General features: G+C 47.3%; 2 protein-coding genes across 2 annotated transcripts in view; one reads left to right on the top strand and one right to left on the bottom strand.

Annotated features, from left to right (window-relative positions):
• The window catches only part of LOC119385134 (uncharacterized), a 332,809-nt gene that overhangs the window by 187,815 nt on the left and 124,046 nt on the right, over positions 1-20,948 (top strand). The window lies entirely within an intron of this gene.
• LOC119387493 (aquaporin-9) overlaps positions 137-20,948 on the bottom strand; it is a 55,863-nt gene continuing 35,051 nt past the window's right edge. The window contains exons 6-7 of the mRNA XM_037654895.2: positions 20,537-20,661; positions 137-3,791 (exon numbers count right to left, since the gene is read on the bottom strand). Of these exons, the coding sequence (XP_037510823.1) occupies positions 3,685-3,791; positions 20,537-20,661 (232 nt within the window). The 3' untranslated portion in view covers positions 137-3,684. The remainder of the gene's footprint in view (positions 3,792-20,536; positions 20,662-20,948) is intronic.

Here is a 20,948-nt window from a genome sequence, read left to right as displayed (position 1 = left end):
TTCATTTTTGCACGTGGTTCAGGTTTGCTCGGGAATCCTTTGAACCTACCAAGCGCACTCGAACCAGAGTTTTTTATGCCGAACATATTGAAAACGTGAAATCATTGACAGATTCTCTCTTATTAGGTGACAGACAGGTTTTATTACTTGACTTTTCAAAGCGTTGGTTTCAGCAAAAATAGGGGCTACAAGCTGCGGCAGAAACGACACTTTGATACAACACATGAGCATCGCCAGCGACGGCTCATTCACCGGTTTGCCATCCAGAGAAGTGAAATATATCACAAATTCAAAGCAGGCATGCTCTGCGCATATTGACAGGCTAGAAGAAACAGCGCGACTCGTACACGGCCAAACTAAGTGAAGCGCGTTCAAAATGAACTATACTAATCAGCGACAGACACAAACGCACATAATTTGACCCATGCAGATGTCTCACCGTCCTGTACTTTGCGCTGTTCTAAGTCTGTTTCCGTTCATCACAAAGTTCATACTTAACGACACTGTAAACCTTCGCGATGACGACGCTAACACACATGACGCGTTACACACAAAAACATGCTTCTTAATACAAATACCTACACTTAAGTCAACGGCCACGCACACACAAGGTCGATCGTATGTGAGATCAAATCGCAAGGTCCGCCTCGACAGCGAGTAGAGAAGTCAAGGTGTTAACGAACGATGCGCCGATCTCACGTATACGAAAAGCTTTCTTAAACCAGCCCTAGATGTTTACATGCTGGCATTTCTTGCTGCCCACTTAGTTGCAAATCGAAGAACAACGTCAGGTAGAACTGCGTTTCAATTTACACTCTCTACTGCCTTCCAAGCTTTGCACTGCTCCGCTTCACTGAATTGACGTCGTCGAAATGAAACATGTATTTGACAGCTGTTCATGCGCGGTATGATCTAAGTATGTGTTGTTACAAATGTAATTGACGTAAATACAGTTGATGTTTTCATTACACAAAAGTAAATTGGCTCCTCGAGTCTATAGTATCACCGCTCAAATTTTGAGGTTGTCCCCACGTTGCGGAATCAATTTGATCAGGTTGATCTCTGAGGAAGTGACCAAACCGAACCCAAAACGTCGGGTCTACCTTAAACATTGGCTGGTGCCACTTTATCCTCAGGAATCTTTGCACCAGTGCAAAAAGTCGCAGTAGGAGATGTTCACATTTATTTTAAATCTTGGCACATTTAACACAGTGTCTGGCGTTTCACGCTTAATCTTTGTGTGTACTGATTCAAGTCTGTTACATTTGGACGACCTTCATTGCCATCTACTCAACCAAAGTCATTTGTCGCACGTTCTCTTAACAACTAAGTTTGTCTCAACAACGAAAAAGCCAGAGCTCGCGTAGATTTGTTTTTTTTTTCCTGTCTTAAGCATCAGCCGTAATTTATGCCTCAGGTTTCGCTGCGTTGTAACCGTGTTGTCGATCGAACTTTCATCAGACTCTTGCGTATAAGGTACGTGACCACGACAATACCTGTATTTTGTGACTGAATTCAATAATGCAGCTATAGCGGACTATTGAGAGATCGTAGTTTACTTGAGCACAATCTTTTCTCGCTTACATCAGCTTCAACAATATAATCTATTGATGGTACTATTGTAGCTCTAAAAAAAGAAAAGAAAAGCTTACAAAACTCATACAACTTCAGTATACAAGACCGTGAGCATTTTTTATTGCACTTTACGAAATGAACTTTCCTACTCATTTGTATTTTGGGCATATGCGCAAGCCAACTCAACGCAGTTTTCAAAAGAAACCATTTGCTTTTTTGCGAAAAAAAAGTCAGCCAGATTTACACTTGTTATTTTTAAATAAAATTAGAGATCCCAAAAATGAAATCGTTACGAGACTTCACATCATAATTGTGGCTTGGAGCAGAATCGGCGTTGTTTCTCGGACAATTTTACTTCTTTAGTGTTACTGAGCAAGCCTTAATTTTGAGCAGGACTTCGCCTATTCATAGTATTGCTGAAGTTAATACGCCTACCGCGGTCAGTGCTCCGCTAAGTTCGTAAAGTACAGTCTTACGTAGCTGTTGTTCCGTCTAACGCTTTTTTTTTTTTTGTGCCACGGCATCATTCTTTTGCCTAGCGTTCGAGCTCTGCTTCACAACTGTCAAGTTCAAGTGCGTGGTCAAAAAACTATCTATATACTCTTGCAGAACATCCGTCTCTATTTATGAGTGTACGTCATCCTGTTAAACTTGCTAGGCAATCCACTAACTCTTTAAGAAAAGTGTATGAAAGAGGTGCCTATCTTGCTAGTCGTGAATAAAATAAAAACGCGACATTCACTCATGCAAAAATGAAACAACTTGAGGTGACCTATTACACCCAGAAACATATCTATCTATTACACCCAGAAATAACCATCGACACTCTGTATCCATAAAGCTGACGCGTGATTTGTCAAGCGCTGTTAGAAAAAAACCCTGTCCGCATACATCGACAATGTGCTGCAGTTTATTCTGGCGGAACATTACTTTCGATGTGTTAATTCCGGTCGGGCTGTCAAAACACCTCGTGTTCAAGCATATGTAGGCATGCGCGACATATATAAAGCAATATAAACCCGGACAATCACTTCGTACACGGCGGTCAGTATTTTGATGGGCGAACATATCCCCGTCGAACGTAGCCTGCTACCATTGGCATGTTGCACATGTGTAATGTTAGTGGAGTGACGTCACTTCGTTTCACTGGAGACCGTACCACACTGCAAATAGAAGTGCCGGGAACATTACACGTGGCACGTTACCTCACTATACACTGATCACATAAAGCTAATTAGTGATTACAAAGCTGACAAGGCCACCTTTGACAAACATAGCTCCGCCCGTTGAAACACCAGCCTGAGTGTCGGTATAGCAGCTTCTGTGATAAATTTCTTTTAATTCAAAAAGGTTTCTATCTTCCAACCCCTGGCTGTCTGGCATTGAGGAAGGCATAAACAGGAGAGACCGCAGCGCAACACGATCGAAGTTATAGGGTATAGGCCAAAGACCTGGTCACAACGTCATAAGCACGAGTGCAGGCGGAAAGACACGGCAGCGCAGCCTAACAAACACTATCCAATACGCTGTCTCCTAAGAGGTCACGTGTTAGGACGGTACTGCGAGGTACAAGATGGAGAAAAATGGCTGCCCCGGGACTTTCGCTCGTCAAGGCTGGCCGCGCGACGTAAATCTCTCTCCTAGTTCATTTCTTCCCCCATGCTCTTTAGTTTGGAAGTAGGCTTAGTAGTCTCGTATCGGATCGTGTTGTAAACACTCGAAATGCACCATGAAAAAGGCCTAGCGACGTTTTCGAGGCCATCATTCACGACGGCCCAATCTCGTCGAAATGAAGTGTGGCGCGCTGTTGCGCGCAGATCTTCGCTTTCCTGTGCCGTCATCCGTCCACAGGAGTGATCCGCAGGGCTACTCCAGGCCCGGCAGGCTACACAATGATCAGCAGGGTTGCCAGGATTCGTTCGGAAGAACAGCTCGTGAGTATAGGTACGAAGGGGGGCGAACGGCTTGCGTTGTCATCTAGAAGGGAGGGACACCGCCGCCGAAGCGACACCCGCTGTTGGCCCATCTGGACAAGCATGCGGGCGTAACGCTAGCCGTTCGGCGCAGCTTCGAGCGGTACTGTATGGCAGCGGAGGCACGCACGAGGTTTCACAGCCTCTGGTGCTGCTGGGCCGGTTCCAGCTCGAGCACCATCTTGTCGCCGTCGACCTTGTACAGCGTCTCCACCAGGTCCTCCTTCGTCTCCTTGCCATTCGCTGCGAGACAAGAATGAAATAACACGATTCATTCAAACATGAGTTCTCGCCGTTGGTGTAGCCAAGGAGGGTGGGGGGGGGGGGGGTTCAACAACACCTCCACCCTTGAAATTATTCAATTTTCCATTTATATATCAACACGCACGAACATGCATATAGGTTGGTTTAACCCCATCCCCCCTCCCCCTCCCCCCACCCAAGAAAAATATATTCTGGCTACGCCACTGGTCTTTACGCACAACCTGTTTCTCTCTCTCTTTTTTTTTTCAGCCATCTCTAGGTGGTGATCAGAATAGTACACCAATCGCTTTTCAAAATGACGACGATGGATGGTGGGCGTGATAAATATTTGACACGTAGCAAAAATGACCTGACTTAAAGAAAAACAATTTAAATGTCATAGCAGATAGCTTGGCCGACAACTTCACGTACATTTTCGTATGGTGAGGCAACGCCTGTCACCGTGGTTCAGAATAGCTATGAGAATTTGTTGACGTATATGATTAACGAATTGCATTCGCACAGTCATGGACATCACATTGCCTGAAAGGACGATGACGACGACGAAAACGGAGAGCTCTGTGCGAGTCTTTACTAAAGATTTCACTAAAATTTATTTTACCAATTTTTTATTAGAGCGATATTTGTGCCAGGTTCAGCTTGCCAATTACGAATAGTTCTTATGGGCTGCAGTGATACCGCAAATCTGGAGACTAACTTAAGAAACTTTTCGTCCGTAAAGACTGCTATTTTTTGAGGCCAACCGCCTCCATACAGAATACGTTCACAATCACGATCCCCTTCTCCCTCACCCCCGTGTAGGGTAGCAAACCGGGTGCACCATGGTTGACCTCCCTGCTTTCCTTTGCCGATCTCTCTTTCTCTCTCGCTATCACGATTCACCAATACCTTTTTTTTTTTTTAGAAGTACTTGTTTGTACGAACTTTTGTGCGAGTGTTTTGTGAGTACAGGGGCTCCGATCATCACATGGGAAGCTTTAAGTTAATCGTCGTTAGCTTTAAGTCCACAGTGGGACGGTAACCTCTTTCAGGGATCTCTAATTACACCGGTAGTGCTCTCCTCATACACCTGAGCATTGTTTCACACTTAAGTAAGTCTGCGATAAACCTCTAGAGCAATAGACCGTGTTTTTCTTCTTTTGGTATCTGTTGTGCTATCCTATTACGGCGCCCAATTATTAGTGCATGTCACTTATTCTGCCCAAGTTCATTTAATATCAACTGCTGGTAAACTAGACTACAAAGTTGTTTATCAAAAGCGTATTTGTCGTCTCTACACTGTGTCATTCATCTTAACTGTTGACGATATTTCGTCGCTCGTTGGATGCCCTTAAGTTTTCGCTTAAGTTTGTTATTCTCAAAGCTCCATCCATACAGCTTAGTACCGGAACATGGGCGTCCGGAGGGGGGTGCAAGGGGTGGCGCCTGCCCCCCCCCCCCCCCCTGGAATTTCAGATAATATCTTTCTATGCAGTAGCAATAAGCTGCACACGTTGTTTAGCACACAAAAGGTCCGCATATCCGTGTGAAACGGCCTTTAGGATTGCCAGCCAACTTTGCACGTTATTACATGTTATTGACTAACCTTGCCGGTCAAGTCACAGCAGTGAACCCCCCCCCCCCCCCCCCCCCCCCATGGATGCACCCCCCTGGAAAAATTTCTGCGGACGCCCTTGTACCGGAATGATGATGGAGTTATAGTTATTTCGCATATCTTGGGTGAGTTACCGTCCACAACTTGGAAGTGTTTGCCAAACGGGCTCCAGCCCTTATCTATATTTTTCTGTATGCTGAACCCTCCCGACCCGGGTCGTCCGCCGCCAATACCTGGCCCAGATAAGGTTCGTTTAATCGCCGCTTAAAACAAATGGAGGAGTGCATATGTTATGATGGACTCCGTACGATAAGATGACCTTTTTCCCTCTCGAGTGTCGGTCAGATACAAGCAGAAAGAAATCGCCAATGGCGCTTCTCTCAGAGGACTAAATATGCTTATGCAAAGAGGTCCCTTTGTGAAAGAAACAAGGGCCGCGACGGCTGGGTCCGTTGTTATCGACTAAAGCTGGGACACAAACAGATGCGAAGACAATGATGCACGTGTCATGGACGCTTCGCACGATGCGTAGAAGGCGTGCTGTAGCATAGTCGTCGAGCTCTCTACCGCTGCATGCGCAGCTGCGAATAACGTGAGAGGTGTGCACGCGTCGCTGCCCATTTTCGCGAAACTTGTTAGGTTTGTTTGTCGCGAGCATTGCGTTCGAGACGTGGTTACCTGCGAAGATGTTCTATTTTCCTCCTTCGTTTCACACTTTCCCACGGGTGGGTCGCGCAACGCGCGTGCGTTGGAACCAAAGAAAGAAAAGTGTCGCTTCCTCGTCCTTGCCATATCTTCGAACTGAACTGTTTTTCTGCCGCCGGCGATTATGGCTGCCGGCCAAAAGTACCTTTAATCACGCGCCAGTTGCGAAACGACTTCTATAATTACAAGATTCGGCGAGCAAACAGCCCACTTCTTGACGTTCACCCTCAACCGTCCTTAAAATATGAACGAAAATAAAACGTGCTCCTGTTGCCTACAGGCATTATTTTGACGACGGTATTTGATATAAGCTGCAGGAAATGTGACTGTACCGCTCTTCGATTGATTTCTTTGCCCAGATATATTGTTGCCTTGGTTTGACAGACTATGCGAGAAAAACAATGTGCGAATGTATGCCATACATACGTACATACATACATACATACATACATACATACATACATACATACATACATACATACATACATACATGCATACATACGCACATATGTATGTATGTATGTATGTATGTATGTATGTATGTATGCATACATACGCACATATGTATGTATGTATGTATGTATGTATGTATGTATGTATGTATGTATGTATGTATGTATGTATGTATGTATGTATGTATGTACGTATGTATGTATGTATTGCGGAGCTTTCTCTTCCCACGCTCACAATTACCACCGCCAGCCAACACTTGCTCAACTTGTAAACTCATTCGCAATTTGAGTTTCGGAGATGCTGGCTTTTATACATCCATGCGGCAAATAACACCGGCCTTATTGAGAGAATTCAGTTTTAACGTACTGCTACGTTCCTGGTCACGTGGTGGTTGAAATTATTATCAGGGTGCACGTCGTCGCTCTTTATGTTTTCCCCTTGCAGTAATCTACACTGGTATCGGCACGTAGCTGAAGCGAGCGTGATCTACATAATAAATCTCTCTTATGCTAGAGAAAACAGCGAATAGTGATGTCGTGATGCACCCATTTCGAAAGAGTATGAAGTGTTTTTTTTTTTTTTTTTTTTTGGCCCCATGCTCGCATCATGCGAACTCGATTCTGTCGTGAGAATGTAGGTAGATGTATCGTCTAGCCCACCCACTGAACACTGTTACACTAACGTCGTCTTCATCCGAACTGCTTAATAAATATTATTAAACAACATTTTAAACAGCGCTAACCAAGGCACAGAAAAAGAACCACAGGTCATCGAGCTCCGCCGCGCGGTTATTTAGCTATCGTTTCACGCTGCAAGAAATATTCTGCCTCATATCAAACATTTAGTCTCAGGTAACACATTTGGTTTGGTATAAATTTGAAAATGCTGGGGCGTCTTGAATGTTATTTGGCTCAACTAAACGACTTTGTGAGGATGCGCAGTAAATAAATTTGTTGTTCTTGCGCACGACAACAAGATATCTATACTGCGCATCGTAACCTAGGCCTAGGATGTTGAACTTGCACCTTTGTTTCGAATTGAGTTACTTACCTTTTCAGGTTAGCACAACACACAAGCGAAAGTTCGCTTCTGCTACGAAACAGGCGTCGTTCACAAACTTTACTTGAGGATGCTTGCAGCGTCTTTTAGTAAAATTGCGAAGAACAATACGTAAAACAGTGGCGCATGCTACAAGACACTACGTAATCGTGCTGGTTAGTGTGGGAAGCTACAGCCCGCTACGTGCTAAAGCAAAACAAAAGCGCATGCGGTTTAATGTTGCGGGAAACGGACAACAGGCTGTATCGCACTGCGCATAAAGTGCACGCGCATCAATATTTCAGTGTACGCTACTTGCAAGACCAACATGCGTTACAGAGTGTCTGACCTCCTGTTATGGAGCATGAGCCTTCAACGTGGCGATAACCCTTTTGGGTTGTACCGTAAGGTTAAAGGCAATATTGGTAGGTCCTCTGCGGTATACGTTGATTTATCTGCTGGTTGCTTGTAGCGTTAATCAACGCTATGGGGTGGCTCATTGGCTATACCATTGCTAAGAATGAGCTCTCGCTATAGCCGGATCGTGGTTTTGACATGTACCTTTAAAACCACAAATGCTTTTAACGCAAAGGTGAATGTTTATACAACGCCAACAAACAGACTTGGAACAGCTCCTTTTTCCCGTGCTCTTAAGTGCAGTGTCGTAAAACCAGCAAATAATCAGTATGATCACCAACTGAATCCCTTCTCACGCAAGCTAGGACAGAATCAGAACGTACGCCTGGATAGCACAGCGACGGCATGCTCAAAAACACCGGCATGAAAGCAAATGTGAAAGTGTAAAGTAAAAAAACAAAGGCGAGCATAATCAAATAAAGTGAACGGGAGGCGGATGTGCTCTCGTATTTTCTTGCTTCAAGTGCTGTGTGCTCAAACTGGGAGTCAAGCCAGCGAAGCTTGTGAAGGCAGGTTAGCAGGCGTGGTGGTGGTCGCGCTGTGCTCGTGTCTTTACGTATGTTATACTTACGGCTGCCCACCACCCTAGAAGTGGACACCTTGCGCATGGGCCAACAGTCCGTGGGCCTCGGTCTGCCGGTCGTCGACTCTCCGTTAGCTACAAAGAGATGCGGCATTGTCCAGCTTTGTGGTAAATGAGGCACGCCACTGCTGCGGTCCGACTCCCTTCCAAACGCTTATCGCGTCGCGAGACGGTGGGTAAGGTGTCTTTTCGAAAGCATCGGCTTCGTACATGTGCATCATTCGTTAAACCGCGCTTGGGCACCTCTAGTCCCAGAGTGGCGGATTAGGTTAGTTGTATAGGTCATGACGAGAGCTGTAGCGCAAACTGGGCACGAAGAAGACTGTTTTAGGTACAGAAGAAAGAGAATTTTGCACGGCGTTGAATCAAGGACTGAGTAGACTTACTCGTTCACAGGGCGCCGCAGCTTGTCGAGATTGCTGTTCAGGAACCCGACTGATCTACGGAGTGTAGCTTTCGAGTGCAACACTAAAGCGTTGCCGCCAGTGGAGGGCTCCAGGCCTTCAGGACTTGGGCTCATTCTCACACACTTATAGAATATCCTACGGATGCTTTAAATTCTGCCATATTAGGCTGTTATGTCGGCTATTTGTATCCGTGACAACTAAACGAACAGTGCAACGGTACACTCACACGCATGAAAACGGCTCGGCTGGTGCATTAGACGTATTGTGATTTTGTTAATTTCACGTCAGGACAAACAAAACTGAGAAGTTTAACAACCCAAGATGGCGACGCCCATAAACCGAAAATAAAATCGTCTATAGCTTAACACTCGAGAGTTCCTGAATCCTGCCCGTATCGGAACGTTATCGAGAGGGTTATCGAAATTCCTCGTGCTTAGCTGGAAAACAAAAGCCCGCAAAGATAAACGTCAGTGCAGTTGTTCTCTTATCAACATCACGCCGCGGTCATGCATTTAAGATTTCCTTACCACATCGTAACTTCGACTCTTATTGCAATAATTTCCAATACTCTATCTTTCCATTATATTCTTAAAGAATACTGATCTATGCTCTTTGTTCTACGCGGATTTCGTGATGTTTACAGCTGGGAAGGTGGTAAAGCGTCGGTTCGTCTACAGAATGCATTATCAGGTTGCCCAGCTGCTCCTTTCCGTGTCTTGTTGTTGGCGAAATGCTAACGAAACATGGCCGTTGCCGCGGCACGCGCAGTGATCAGCTGACGCCTAGCCTTCCTTTGAGGTCTCGTAATGTGAACAGGCACTACCGTGTGCGCTGCTTTTTTGTTATTTACAACCCATCCGCGTGCCCTTAATTCAGATGAACAGAGAGAGACGCCCCTTGAGCAGCTGTGTTCCCAAACATCCTGTGGTATCGCATATTCTTCATGGCTTCGCAACGTCAAGTAGTACGCTATTAGCGATGTGTATGTACTTCTATTCGCTACACTCAGGGTCCCGTCATGACACGTTCCTCGAGCTGCACGCAACTCGCAACAGGAGCTCTCGGACCGCCCACCGCTTCTAACAGTAGATGGGTTCAGCACGACACACCTTGCTTTCAGCTGAATCTACATGTGCCGTGACGCCGTGGTTTTGATTATGAGCTCTAAGGAGAGAAACTCAAGGCAACACATCTACTATATGTCGTTGGGAAATACACCATGCGTTGGATTGACAGATCACCACAGGATACATGTGGATACAGAAGCTCTCTTGTATGTGGATACAGGATCCAGATACAAGAGAGCTTCTGTCTCGCTGTTTTACGGTGCCAGAAAGTACAGCAGCTTGTACGGCTATTTTTAGAGCGCATCTCTTAGGCGCCCGTTTCTGCGTTGAGCGGCGTCTCCGTCGTCGGCGTAACCAATAGAGCGAACGAGGACGAAAGAGAGCGAACGCAGAGCGCAGCGAGCCGCTTGTATGAGCGTCTGCAATGCCTAGTGCCTGCTCGCGCTTCTGGTGACAGCGCAACGCATGCGTCTCGCGCACGGGCACAAGAAAGTGGGTTGACCTACAAGGCTTGGGAGAAAAAGACGACGTGCGTCGGTCGAAGGGACACTGTGTGTGGAACGCTCTAGCGGATTTGCATCTAGTTTTCCGGGCACAAGTTCGCCCATAATAAACAAGTAGGCTCCCGTTCCTGCGTTGAGCGGCGCCGGCGTCGTCACAACCGGCAGAGCGAACGAGGACGAAAGAGCGAATGCGGAGCGCAGTGGAGGATGAAAGACGACTAGGGTGGCGATGCGGGCTTATTGGTTCATCATACTAGAAAGAGATAGCGCAAAGAAGACACGGACAAAAATTGGCCGCGTATCTGCGTGCTTCGCTGCAAATGTCGTGTAAAGACGATAGAAGAGGCGCTGTGTGAGATATGGACGCCATCTGGCAATACGTGGGGAAACATGAGTGCTGTGTTGCGTGCTGGTAGTCCCGGCGCAGCAGCAGGCGAAGACCGGCGGTGACCAACGCGACCGGCGGGGACGCCAGCCAGCCCGAAAACGCGGTTTGGCGCGAAGCGCTGAAGCAGAGAAACGTCCGCACTCAACGAGTACTCTCCACACACTCTTTTATTTACACGTCGCCTGGGTAAAACAGGAACGCCAGAGCGGCGCCCACAACCGGCAGCCTGAAGGCCGCCCACAACGCTGCTTTTTCATTTTTTAAATATTTTTTTTCACCTTCTTGGCCTTCTCAAGACTAAAGTTTTTCAACGCCAACCCATGGCATTCGTACAGTGCAATACAGAACCGAAACCGAAACACAACAATGAGCTCGTGCGAAGGTCACGGAGGAAGGCAAATTTCAGCGAAGTCGCATTTTCAGCTTTGTTGAAACAGCGCTCACTAGACGACGACGAAGTAAAAGAAGGCACAGGACAGGCAGCGCCTGTCCTGTGCCTTCTTTTACTTCGTCGTCGTCTAGTGAGCGCTGTTTCAACAAAGATGAACGCATACCAACTCGCTCAAGCTTCCATTCTTATGCATTTTCAGCGCAGCTTAAGAAACTAGGGTCCTTAAAATTACGTATGTATGCATTTTCTATTAAAGGAACACGCCACCTAATACTTACCTAGTGATGTTGCACCTCAGATATGCATGATATTTACTTTTTGATCGACAACGTTCACAAGTATGAACAGCCACACCAGTTCAAGACGGCTGGCCCTTGGGCAAGTGGTTCAACTTTGGCCGAGTGGCTGAATCGAGGGACGTGCCGACAAACAGAAAGACAGACAGAAAGACAGACCAAAATTTCTGCGTTTAAGTTCCCCAAGAAAGACTATCGTCTTTAAAAGAAAGAAACAAACGCACACACACTAGCGCCAGTGTGTGTACGTTTGTTTCTTTTGTCCGTGTCTTTTTTTGCGCTATCTCTTTCAAGTATGATGAAAGACGGCTATAGCGAGGAGAGCGCGAGGAAGAGGGAACGACAGTGACGAGACGACAGGTTCCGCGGCGGCCACCTTCGGCGCCACAGTAGTGCGCGCCAGGGGCGTAGCCAGAAATTTTTTCGGGGGGGAGGGGGGGTTAAACAGTACTTTATGTATGTTCGTGCGTGCATTTGTATGTGCGCGTGTATATATACGCAAACAAAACTGAAAATTTTCGGGGGGGGGATGGTTTGAACCCCCCTAACCCCCCCCTGGCTACGCCCCTGGTGCGCGCCGTCGTGCGGTCGCCGATGACGTCATCACTAAGGTATGCGGCGAGGGCGTCCACCGATACCATACATGGAAATAAAGCGCTGCATGAACATAGGCCAGTTTGTGCGGTTGTTGTGGAAGGCGCCCACGCGCTGCTTTCCGCGGTCTCCCGGTTGAGGCAGTCGCGCCACAACTTATTGCAAAATCAAAACACCTAAACAGCTCCGCTCAGAATTCGTATTAAGCAGTATCGTAATCGTCAGTAATTTTTTTTCTTAACACGAAAGTGTTTTATGCCGGGGTCCACCAAGACTTTCATGACGTATTTCCGTCACGGAAATACGTCAGCAAAATCAACGCCATCAAATGAAAAAAACTACAAGAAAGAGTTCCGTTTACAGGAGTCGAACCCATGACCTCTCGGCCCACGACCATAGCTGGCGGGCGTTTAAGCCGCTGAGCTACCGCCAAACACACAACGAAGGCTACATGAACGCACCTTTTATATTTCACACTTTCCTCTCACGGTGCTCTTGGATGGATGGATAGACTCTATGAGCGTCCCCCTTATAACGGGCCGGTGTCATCTTATCAGGCTCGGAAAAAAAACACAGAAAAACGCCATCAAATTCGGCGCGTTTCCAATAGAAGTGTAATTTCGTCAACGATTTAACACACCGCGAGGTGGTGGCTTTAGCCCAAGCCTCGCTCATAGCATCCATCCATATATAAAGATAGCTCTCCGACGCTCGCCTGGCTATACACTCTAGCCTGGCTGTCGCATTGCGTTCCCCGCTCGCCCTGTGAGAATTAACGGCCAGGCTAGAGGGAAGACACGACGCGCGTGGCGTTTCTCTTCGCGTTTCATGACGTTTTGAAGGAGTGCATGTCGGGTATCAGTGTTTATTACGTGCTTGTTGATGCCACATTTGCGCGAGATTCACCATATGCGGTGTCCACGTATATGTTAAATCATGATCATGGGCGTTGATCATCGGTCTGGAGATCATCGGTCTGGAGCGCACTCACGTTGACGCCTAGTGGCGTCAACGTGAGTGCGTCCACATCAAGCGGTTCTACATCTGCCAAACACTAGCCATCGTACAAGCTCTCATATACCAATGCACTATAAACAATCAACTACTTCCGTGACGACACGTTTCACTTTCGTGTTATACCGATTCCTATGACAGAGGGATCAGCCATCTTTTTAGTCAGACCTAGAGTAGATGCTGCAAGAAGGTGGATATCAGCATTATTCTATCCGTGCACAGTTCTTCATGCAACAACGCTGGAGTGCAACACATACCTGTATCGAGATGACGTTACGTGAAGCAATCCCAGGTGACATAAAAGAAAACATTGAAATTGACAAGAAGCGTTCGTTAGCATATTATGCCTAATTTAGTTTCATTTGCGCTGCCTTCAGGGTAGACAGCGTCTTGCTCTCCCAGGGATAAGACACATTAGCAGAAGTGGCTGCTCGGTATCGTTGCTGACACTCATTGGGAAAGCTTGATGCGGCAACGGAACGCTAAAGTGCCAAAAACGCACTTCGTGGTATGGCATTTTTTTTTTGCGCTCTAATGCCCAAATGAGTGAGGAAGCGGCGTTAAGAACAATGCAAGTCTTGTTCAGTCAATCATCCGTGCACGTAGTCGAAGCTTCCTTAAAGCAAGCAGACGTCTCTGATGTAATGATGCAGTGGTTCTTCGAGTGGTTTCATGACGAGGCTTAGTATGACGCAGCTCTTTTGATGCCCATGGTCGATCCCTAACAGTTTCGCACGCACACGTGAAACAACTGCATTGAGCGATGAAGTTCGGGATACCGAGTGTTAATGGGGATGGTGGTGATGGTCCGTACTTCTGAGTCCACGAACACTAACTGGCGTGTCTCCAAGAATGACGCAGAAAAGAAAAAAAAAATGAAGGAAATGAATCTGCTTTCACGTCGATTCGGATTCGGCGTCTTTTGAAAGTTGACCAGGACTGGGAGATACGACCACCATGCATTCGTCTGCAGAAAAAAAACGCGCAGATGCGAAAATAGAGGTCAGGTGGGCCACGGTATTGGATGCAATTCTTAAAAATGAGATAGTTGAGTACACGCTGTTTCTTGAGCGCGTATTCATTCACCATGCTATGCAGGTATAGCATGGTGGATGAATCGTCGCCTTATGTGTCCGTTTATTGACGTGCTCCTCCTGCGAGGCACTTCAACATCGGCACTCGGCGAAATTTCTTAAATCCTTTATGATGCATTCGGCTGGTCGAAATGGAGCGCTCTAAATACGTTCGGCTAGTTCTTTCGGAGCATCACTCTCCAGCTCGGAACGCTCCGGGGCACTCCCAGCTGCCAACTTGGAGCGTGGCCCAGATCAGATCACGTGACTCCTCCATCTTTCGTTCTTTCGTACCTGGTGTGACGTCAGCATGCGCAGTGCGCTCGCGCGCATTGTTTGTTTGCAACGGAACACGCGATGACGTGCCTCCTCTCCCGGCCTCTGATTGCTCTGGAGTGCGACTGCACCTTCGGTTCGGACGCACTTTCCTCCGACTTGGATCAAGAGTCGGGCTCCGCATCGTTGCAATCCGAGTAAGAGCCCAGCCGAATGTACGATTACGGCTCGTTCACACCTGCGACAAGCATCAATCGCGCGACCAAGTTAGTCGTAAAGCGACTGGTCGTAAATGGCCGCTATGGTCGTAAAGCGAATGCGTTTTGTCAGTCGCGCGACTGTAGTCACGAACCTCAGGAACCAATCAGATACATCGGAACATGACGTCGGCTTATTTTACAGGGCAATGGCAACGCGGGCCACGATGCGAGCTGACGTGATTTCTGTGTGGCGACGAATAGGTCGCATTCGCTGGTGTGAACATCGGCCGCCTTTTGAGTCGCTTTTTGGGTCGCCAGTCGCAAATTGTCGCGCGACCGATGTAGGCGCAAGTGTGAACTAATGTGGCTTAAAACGTTCCCTTTTTGTTGGTGCTGCGAATAGCACCAATTTAGCAGTGCTGCACGTAGTAGCAACCTCTACCAAGTGGTTACGTTTCTACATAAGCGGTGTCAACGAGACCTTCAGCAAAACGGATTGCCAATGAAAGGTGGGATATCCTTAATGTCAATGAGCGTTAAAGAGAAACCAAAGAAAATAACTTGAGATGTATTATTATATTATTCTTCTAGATTACAGAAGGGAATGCACTAATGTTGTAATACGAGCCATGGTGGCGCCGCGGCCTTGTGCTTCCCGTAGCAGCTTGCAGTGACGTCACAGAACAGTTTGCTGGGAGCTCAGTTAATTGGTTATCAGTAAAGACGGACTCCGTTGCATACTGAAAGAGCCAAATACTGAACTTACCAAGTTTCATGTACTTTTACTGAGCCATAATGGTCCATATAACAAAAATACACATTGATACCTGCGACGCCACGCTGACGCACCGAAGCTAATATTTCGACGCAAAATAAAAAAAAAACATAATCAATTTCAAACCTTAATTTTCATACCTATTACCACAAAATTATCGAGAATATAGTTCTGCAAATTGAAAGGTAAACATATCTGACGGATATCTGTCTGGCTGGGCAAAATTATAAGAAGAAAAAACTCGCCAGCCAAGTTTTTTTTTAGTTTTTAATTTAAAAACTGGCCCTATGTTTCGAGGCTCATTCGGCCTCTTTTTCAGGGGGTGACTGTCCGGCCGGCTGTGAAGCTAGCGCTTTTTAGCAGTTGTGCCCCTTTCCACCGTCGTCTGTTCTGGAAATACACTTATAACGTTCTTACGTGGTTAAGCGTTTCCCCAATATGCTACACACAAGCTGGAAAATGTCTTAGCGGCAAACTCTGTAATTTTCTTGACTACCAATAAAGTGTACCACGGTACTCCACTTCTTTTGCGGCCGCTACTGGCTATATACCCATCGAAAAGTAGCCAACGTTATAATTTCTGAGCAACTGCTTCGAATGTAGCACGATTTTGCGAGGCCACAGCGACTAAATTGTGTCTCTCCGTTGAATACGCGTTCCGAAAGAATGCGTAATTTCCGGTTGCGTTCCCGTTTCCTCGGTTACCAACACAATCTTCAGTCATGAATAATGAACATCGAAACTCTTGCGAAGGACCCGCTCGAATCGCCCCTGAAAGCAATTTCCTGAGGTATATTGAACGCGGTCGTCACGCAAGCAAGCCCAAAGTTCCGTGAATATTCAAATGAAGCGCAGAAAACTCGTTCCTTCGGCAAGCAAAACTGAACACACAAATACCCTTGCTCAAGAACCGGTTGATATCGGGCTGCTAAGATAAGCAAAACAGACCATCTTGATACACACTGATCAGCAAATAAAGCAAGAACGTGCACGTAACGGCTACTGTTAATAATAATTGTTCGGGTTTAATGTCCCCAAACCACGATATGATTATGACAGGCGCCGTAGTGGAGGGCTCCGGAAATTTCGACCACCTGGGGTTCTTTGACGTGCACCTAAACTTAAGTTCACGGGCCTCAAGCATTTCGGCCTCCATCGAAAATGCGACCGCCGCGGCCGGCACACGTTACAGCTACGTGCGGTGAGATCTCGAGAGCGCCCACTGAGAAGGCAGCAATGGCTAGAGAGAAACCGCTTGCTCGCATTCGAGCTTTTAAGTTAGAATGGCGCAGGATAAAGCGCTCGAAGACCTCCTATGGGTGATCACTTGAAACACGAGCCTCGAAACATCTTTCAGGACTGAAAATTCAAAGCCTTTGTAGAGGCTGGGCAAACAGGTGGTCCGCACGTCAGCTGGATTCCACGGCCGATTGTGCTGAAGACAAAGCCGTAGCACGACGAATGACAAGAAGGCGTGACAGATAGACCCTGTAAAGCACAAAGAGGAAGAATGCGGGAAGGATTGAACGACGCCCTGATAAAAGAAAATGGTCTAGCTTTCGCGTTTCACTCTCAGACTTCTGCCTCTCTTTTGTTTGCCTGCCTTATCGTATGGTCCGATTCCTATAGGAGCTGTTATCACCTTCCACAGATTTGTACAAATGTTTTCCAGTTGCCGTGATTACCCTGCTGGTACGCCTCATGTGCCTGGTATCATATGTGGAGGTTGAAAAGATGTGGCATGTTTTTCGCTATAGCAACGTATTTTTCGGGTACATCTGGTTGCGCTGCTGTCGAGCGCGAATTACCTCAGTGCAAGCTTTCGAATGAGTTCTTCAGTAAAATGCGCGCTCCGATGCCACGCGACTTTCCATCCCAAGTGCTTCGAAGCCTTCGTATGGAGGAATCACTTCGTTTCGTGTCACTCTCACAACTATAAGCCGAGCCTCCGAATTTCCCGACATTACGCGTCGCCCTGGCCGAATGATTAGTACACACTTGATTAGCTGCTCCTTCACACATACAACTAATTTGAAAAAGAAGTTGAGCTTACCGCCACGTGCTAAGTTTCACCTGTGGTGTCATGAATATCCTACGTATGCCTACGGTTGTCAGGAGCAGCTTTGCCGGTGCATTTAAATAGAAGTAAGCAAATAATCGTAGCTCTCAGTCGACGACGCACGTGTGGATGTCACGGACACATTCTACGCCGGCGACGTTCTGTTATTCTCAGCCTAATAACAATAGATTAAGGTTTCCTTTATACATAGCTGCAGTGTTAAATTATACAAAATAAAGATGCATTTATTCACAAATATGTGAATTACTGCTGCGATTGTCGACTTTTACTTCACTCGAAGAAGAGCTGTTTTCCCTCACTCTGATGACGGCTGGCGTGTTTCGTAAGAGAGACGCTACGTTTGGCTATCCGAGCACTCGAGTTACGCGTACTATTCCGCAATTTGGTTACTCACGTGACACGTGCTCAATGAAATCGCTCAGTCGGCGAGCACGACAAACTCTCTAAAATCGAGTTAATTAAAATATGAAGCGAGTATTTATCCGCGCACGACTGCTTCGTAATTCGACTACTGTAGGATTTCGCTGCGCGCGGTGTACCCGCGGATGCGTTCTTACGTATATGAGTGACATTGGATGCGGACGCACACAAAAAATGGAGGGGCCGCTGTCGCTACTAGGCCTTCTGAGGAGTGCTGGCCTCGGTATCAGATGCTTGTGCAGCCGCAGCCTGAGGCGAAGCCGGCGAAGGAGCCGCTGCAAGCCGGAGGAAGATGAGGAGGAGGAGGAGGTGGAGGAGGAGGAGACGGCTGAGGTGGTGACGGTTTCTTCGCGACCACCACGGCCACAGGATGATCCTCTGCGTGATGCCGAGAGCGCCGGCGCGTGTGTTTTACGTACAGGGTGCCTCAGGTGTCGCGCTTCGCCATTTATCTTTTGCACCCCCCCCCCCCCCCCATTTTGTTTTAGAAAGGAGGTCAGCTTCTCTGACAAGAGACCATGTTCGGTTCCCGATCCCCGCAGAGGCTGCGCTGTCCACCGAAAAGTGCGCGCTGAGATTGGACGAAGCAGTGCGAATACAGCTTTTTTTCGCGATGCCACGGCGCATGCGCCCGTCCCCTAGCGGAAAAGTCGCGAAACGCCTCTTCATCTCGGAGGCTTTCGTTCTGGCGATACCAGTTGTTTTGACGCCTACCAAAACCCTACCAAGACGGCAGAGTGCAGCGCAGGAAAATGTAAAAGGCGGATTGCGGATGAGCCGTAACCCGTAAGAGCATCGAGTCAAAGAATCCGTCAGAGCGATGCCAACGCGTTCTATGGACTCCGAGATTGCGCAGCTGACTGTGGTCTCGGACGCCAGGCTTTTTACATGAAGTTCTGCAACGGAAACTAGCGGCAGAAAAAAGGAGACTCACCACAGTTGCCGCAGTGAGGTATATGACCTTAATAGAGACCAGGATGAATATGCCTGCTTGCAAAGTTAAGCGCTCGTAAATTTTGTTGCGATGAAGTTCGCGTAGGAATAGATTCGCGGCCTTCGTGCAGCTTAACCACTTGCGCAACTGTCAGTGGAAGGAACGCCGTACTATCAGGCGGCAATGATAGGCCACACTCTAGCCATTCCTGCCCTTTGTACGATGTATTTTCACAGTAATTAATACTATCTTGGCATTTAATTTGCTTCTTCCAATCACAGCGCGCTTTCCGGGGCCACTCTCCTTGAGTATCGAGGTCAGAATACGGTCCCGCTGCACGTAATTGAATTGACACGAATTGAAGACGCTAAATCGGGAAAGATGGGTCGATTCTCTGATAACTTCCTGTGCACTACCTTTTGCGCACAAAAAAAAAATCGTCTTAATATAGTGGGAAGAAACACACGCATCAAACAGTGAATTTCATTTAATTATGCGCAATACTTAACGTCTCGAATATTAGTGTTAGCGACAAAAGTTCCTCATCTTTCAGTTCTTTTCTTCTATTGAAATTAGTCGCAAGGTAGAGTTTTCGTTCGTACGCACAACTGTTACGCAATTAATTTGTTAATACACGATCAACAACTACCTCCGGCCTTACGATGGCGCGGTATGTGGAGTCACGGGCAGCTCAGGGGCGGCGGCGGGGGGGAGGGGGGGGGAGGGGGCAGTGAAAGCACAATGCGTAAGTTTCTCGCCTCCCTGTTCCCTTCCTCCCACCCCAAAGGAACTCACACTTGTCGTGGGTCCTCTCCATACATGGAGATAGTGATGGGTTATACGGACCTGTAAAAAACTTACTGGCTGCGTCGACAGTACAGTATATATGTCGTATGCATGTTGATGTGTCGTGACAGTATGTGGTATGCATGCAGGAAAGTTTACGCTACAAGTATGCGGAAAGGTCCATAAAGGTTGCGGTAACCTCTGCATTAAATTGGTGTCCGCGTATCTTCACCAGGCTACTTTCGTAAGTTTCGCCTAATAACAATTTACGAGCGTACATTTATATGCCCATTTAGTAAGAGTTACCGCGAAAAGAGCGTAATATGCCTCGACGTTTACCGCTTGCCGCGTTACGATATCTTAGTTGAACGGTTCGAAGGTGCTTACGCGGACGATCGCGCGTCAGTGGCCAGGCGCCGACGCGGTACACAACGACAACAACATATCCACTTAACAGGAGCCTTCTCCAGCGCGAAATCTTCACGAAGTACTACAGTCCGAATGTGTAGAGCTACTTTCTAACTAAATGTTGTTGTTTGCAATAGATGATGCGCAATGGCAGCGCAAAGACTTTCACAAAGGTTTGCGCGTTGCGAGCGGAGACTGGTAGCAAACAGTGTTCAAGGAATCGCGCTACATCGCTATAGAGGCAAGAGGGCGACACACAGACGGAGGCGTCAACATGCAGAGCGCATGCGTCGTCGATATGCGAACGTCACTCGTAACTTACTTGAGGCTGGCTTCGGCCTGTCGGGCCAGTGGTCACCGATAGCCACCTTGTAGAGCCAGACGCCGAGTATGGCGCCGATGTGAGGGCCGAGCAGTGGAACCCACACGTAGTTCCCGCCGCGTAGACTGTACGAAGGCGGGAAGGAAGTGCACACAATGTTCAATGCAGAACGCGGCGATATTTTTAAGGGGCACTAAAGAGAATAACGTTTGTTCTCTGAGTAAGAAAAGTACGCATTCACATTACCAAAGGCATAACTCTTGTAGCGAGAAAACGCGCAAAATGAAATGTAAGTGGCGTCGCCACCTCGAACTTCCCGCACTAACTCTCCCTGACGTCATAGACTTTAACGGCATCTGCTGAGGCCTACATAGTTCTCAATCGGTAAAACAGTAGTACATTGTCATATGAG

This window comes from Rhipicephalus sanguineus, chromosome 3 (genome assembly GCF_013339695.2).
Source record: "Rhipicephalus sanguineus isolate Rsan-2018 chromosome 3, BIME_Rsan_1.4, whole genome shotgun sequence".
NCBI classification, from domain to species: domain Eukaryota; kingdom Metazoa; phylum Arthropoda; class Arachnida; order Ixodida; family Ixodidae; genus Rhipicephalus; species Rhipicephalus sanguineus.
This window is presented reverse-complemented; position numbering and strand designations above follow the sequence as displayed.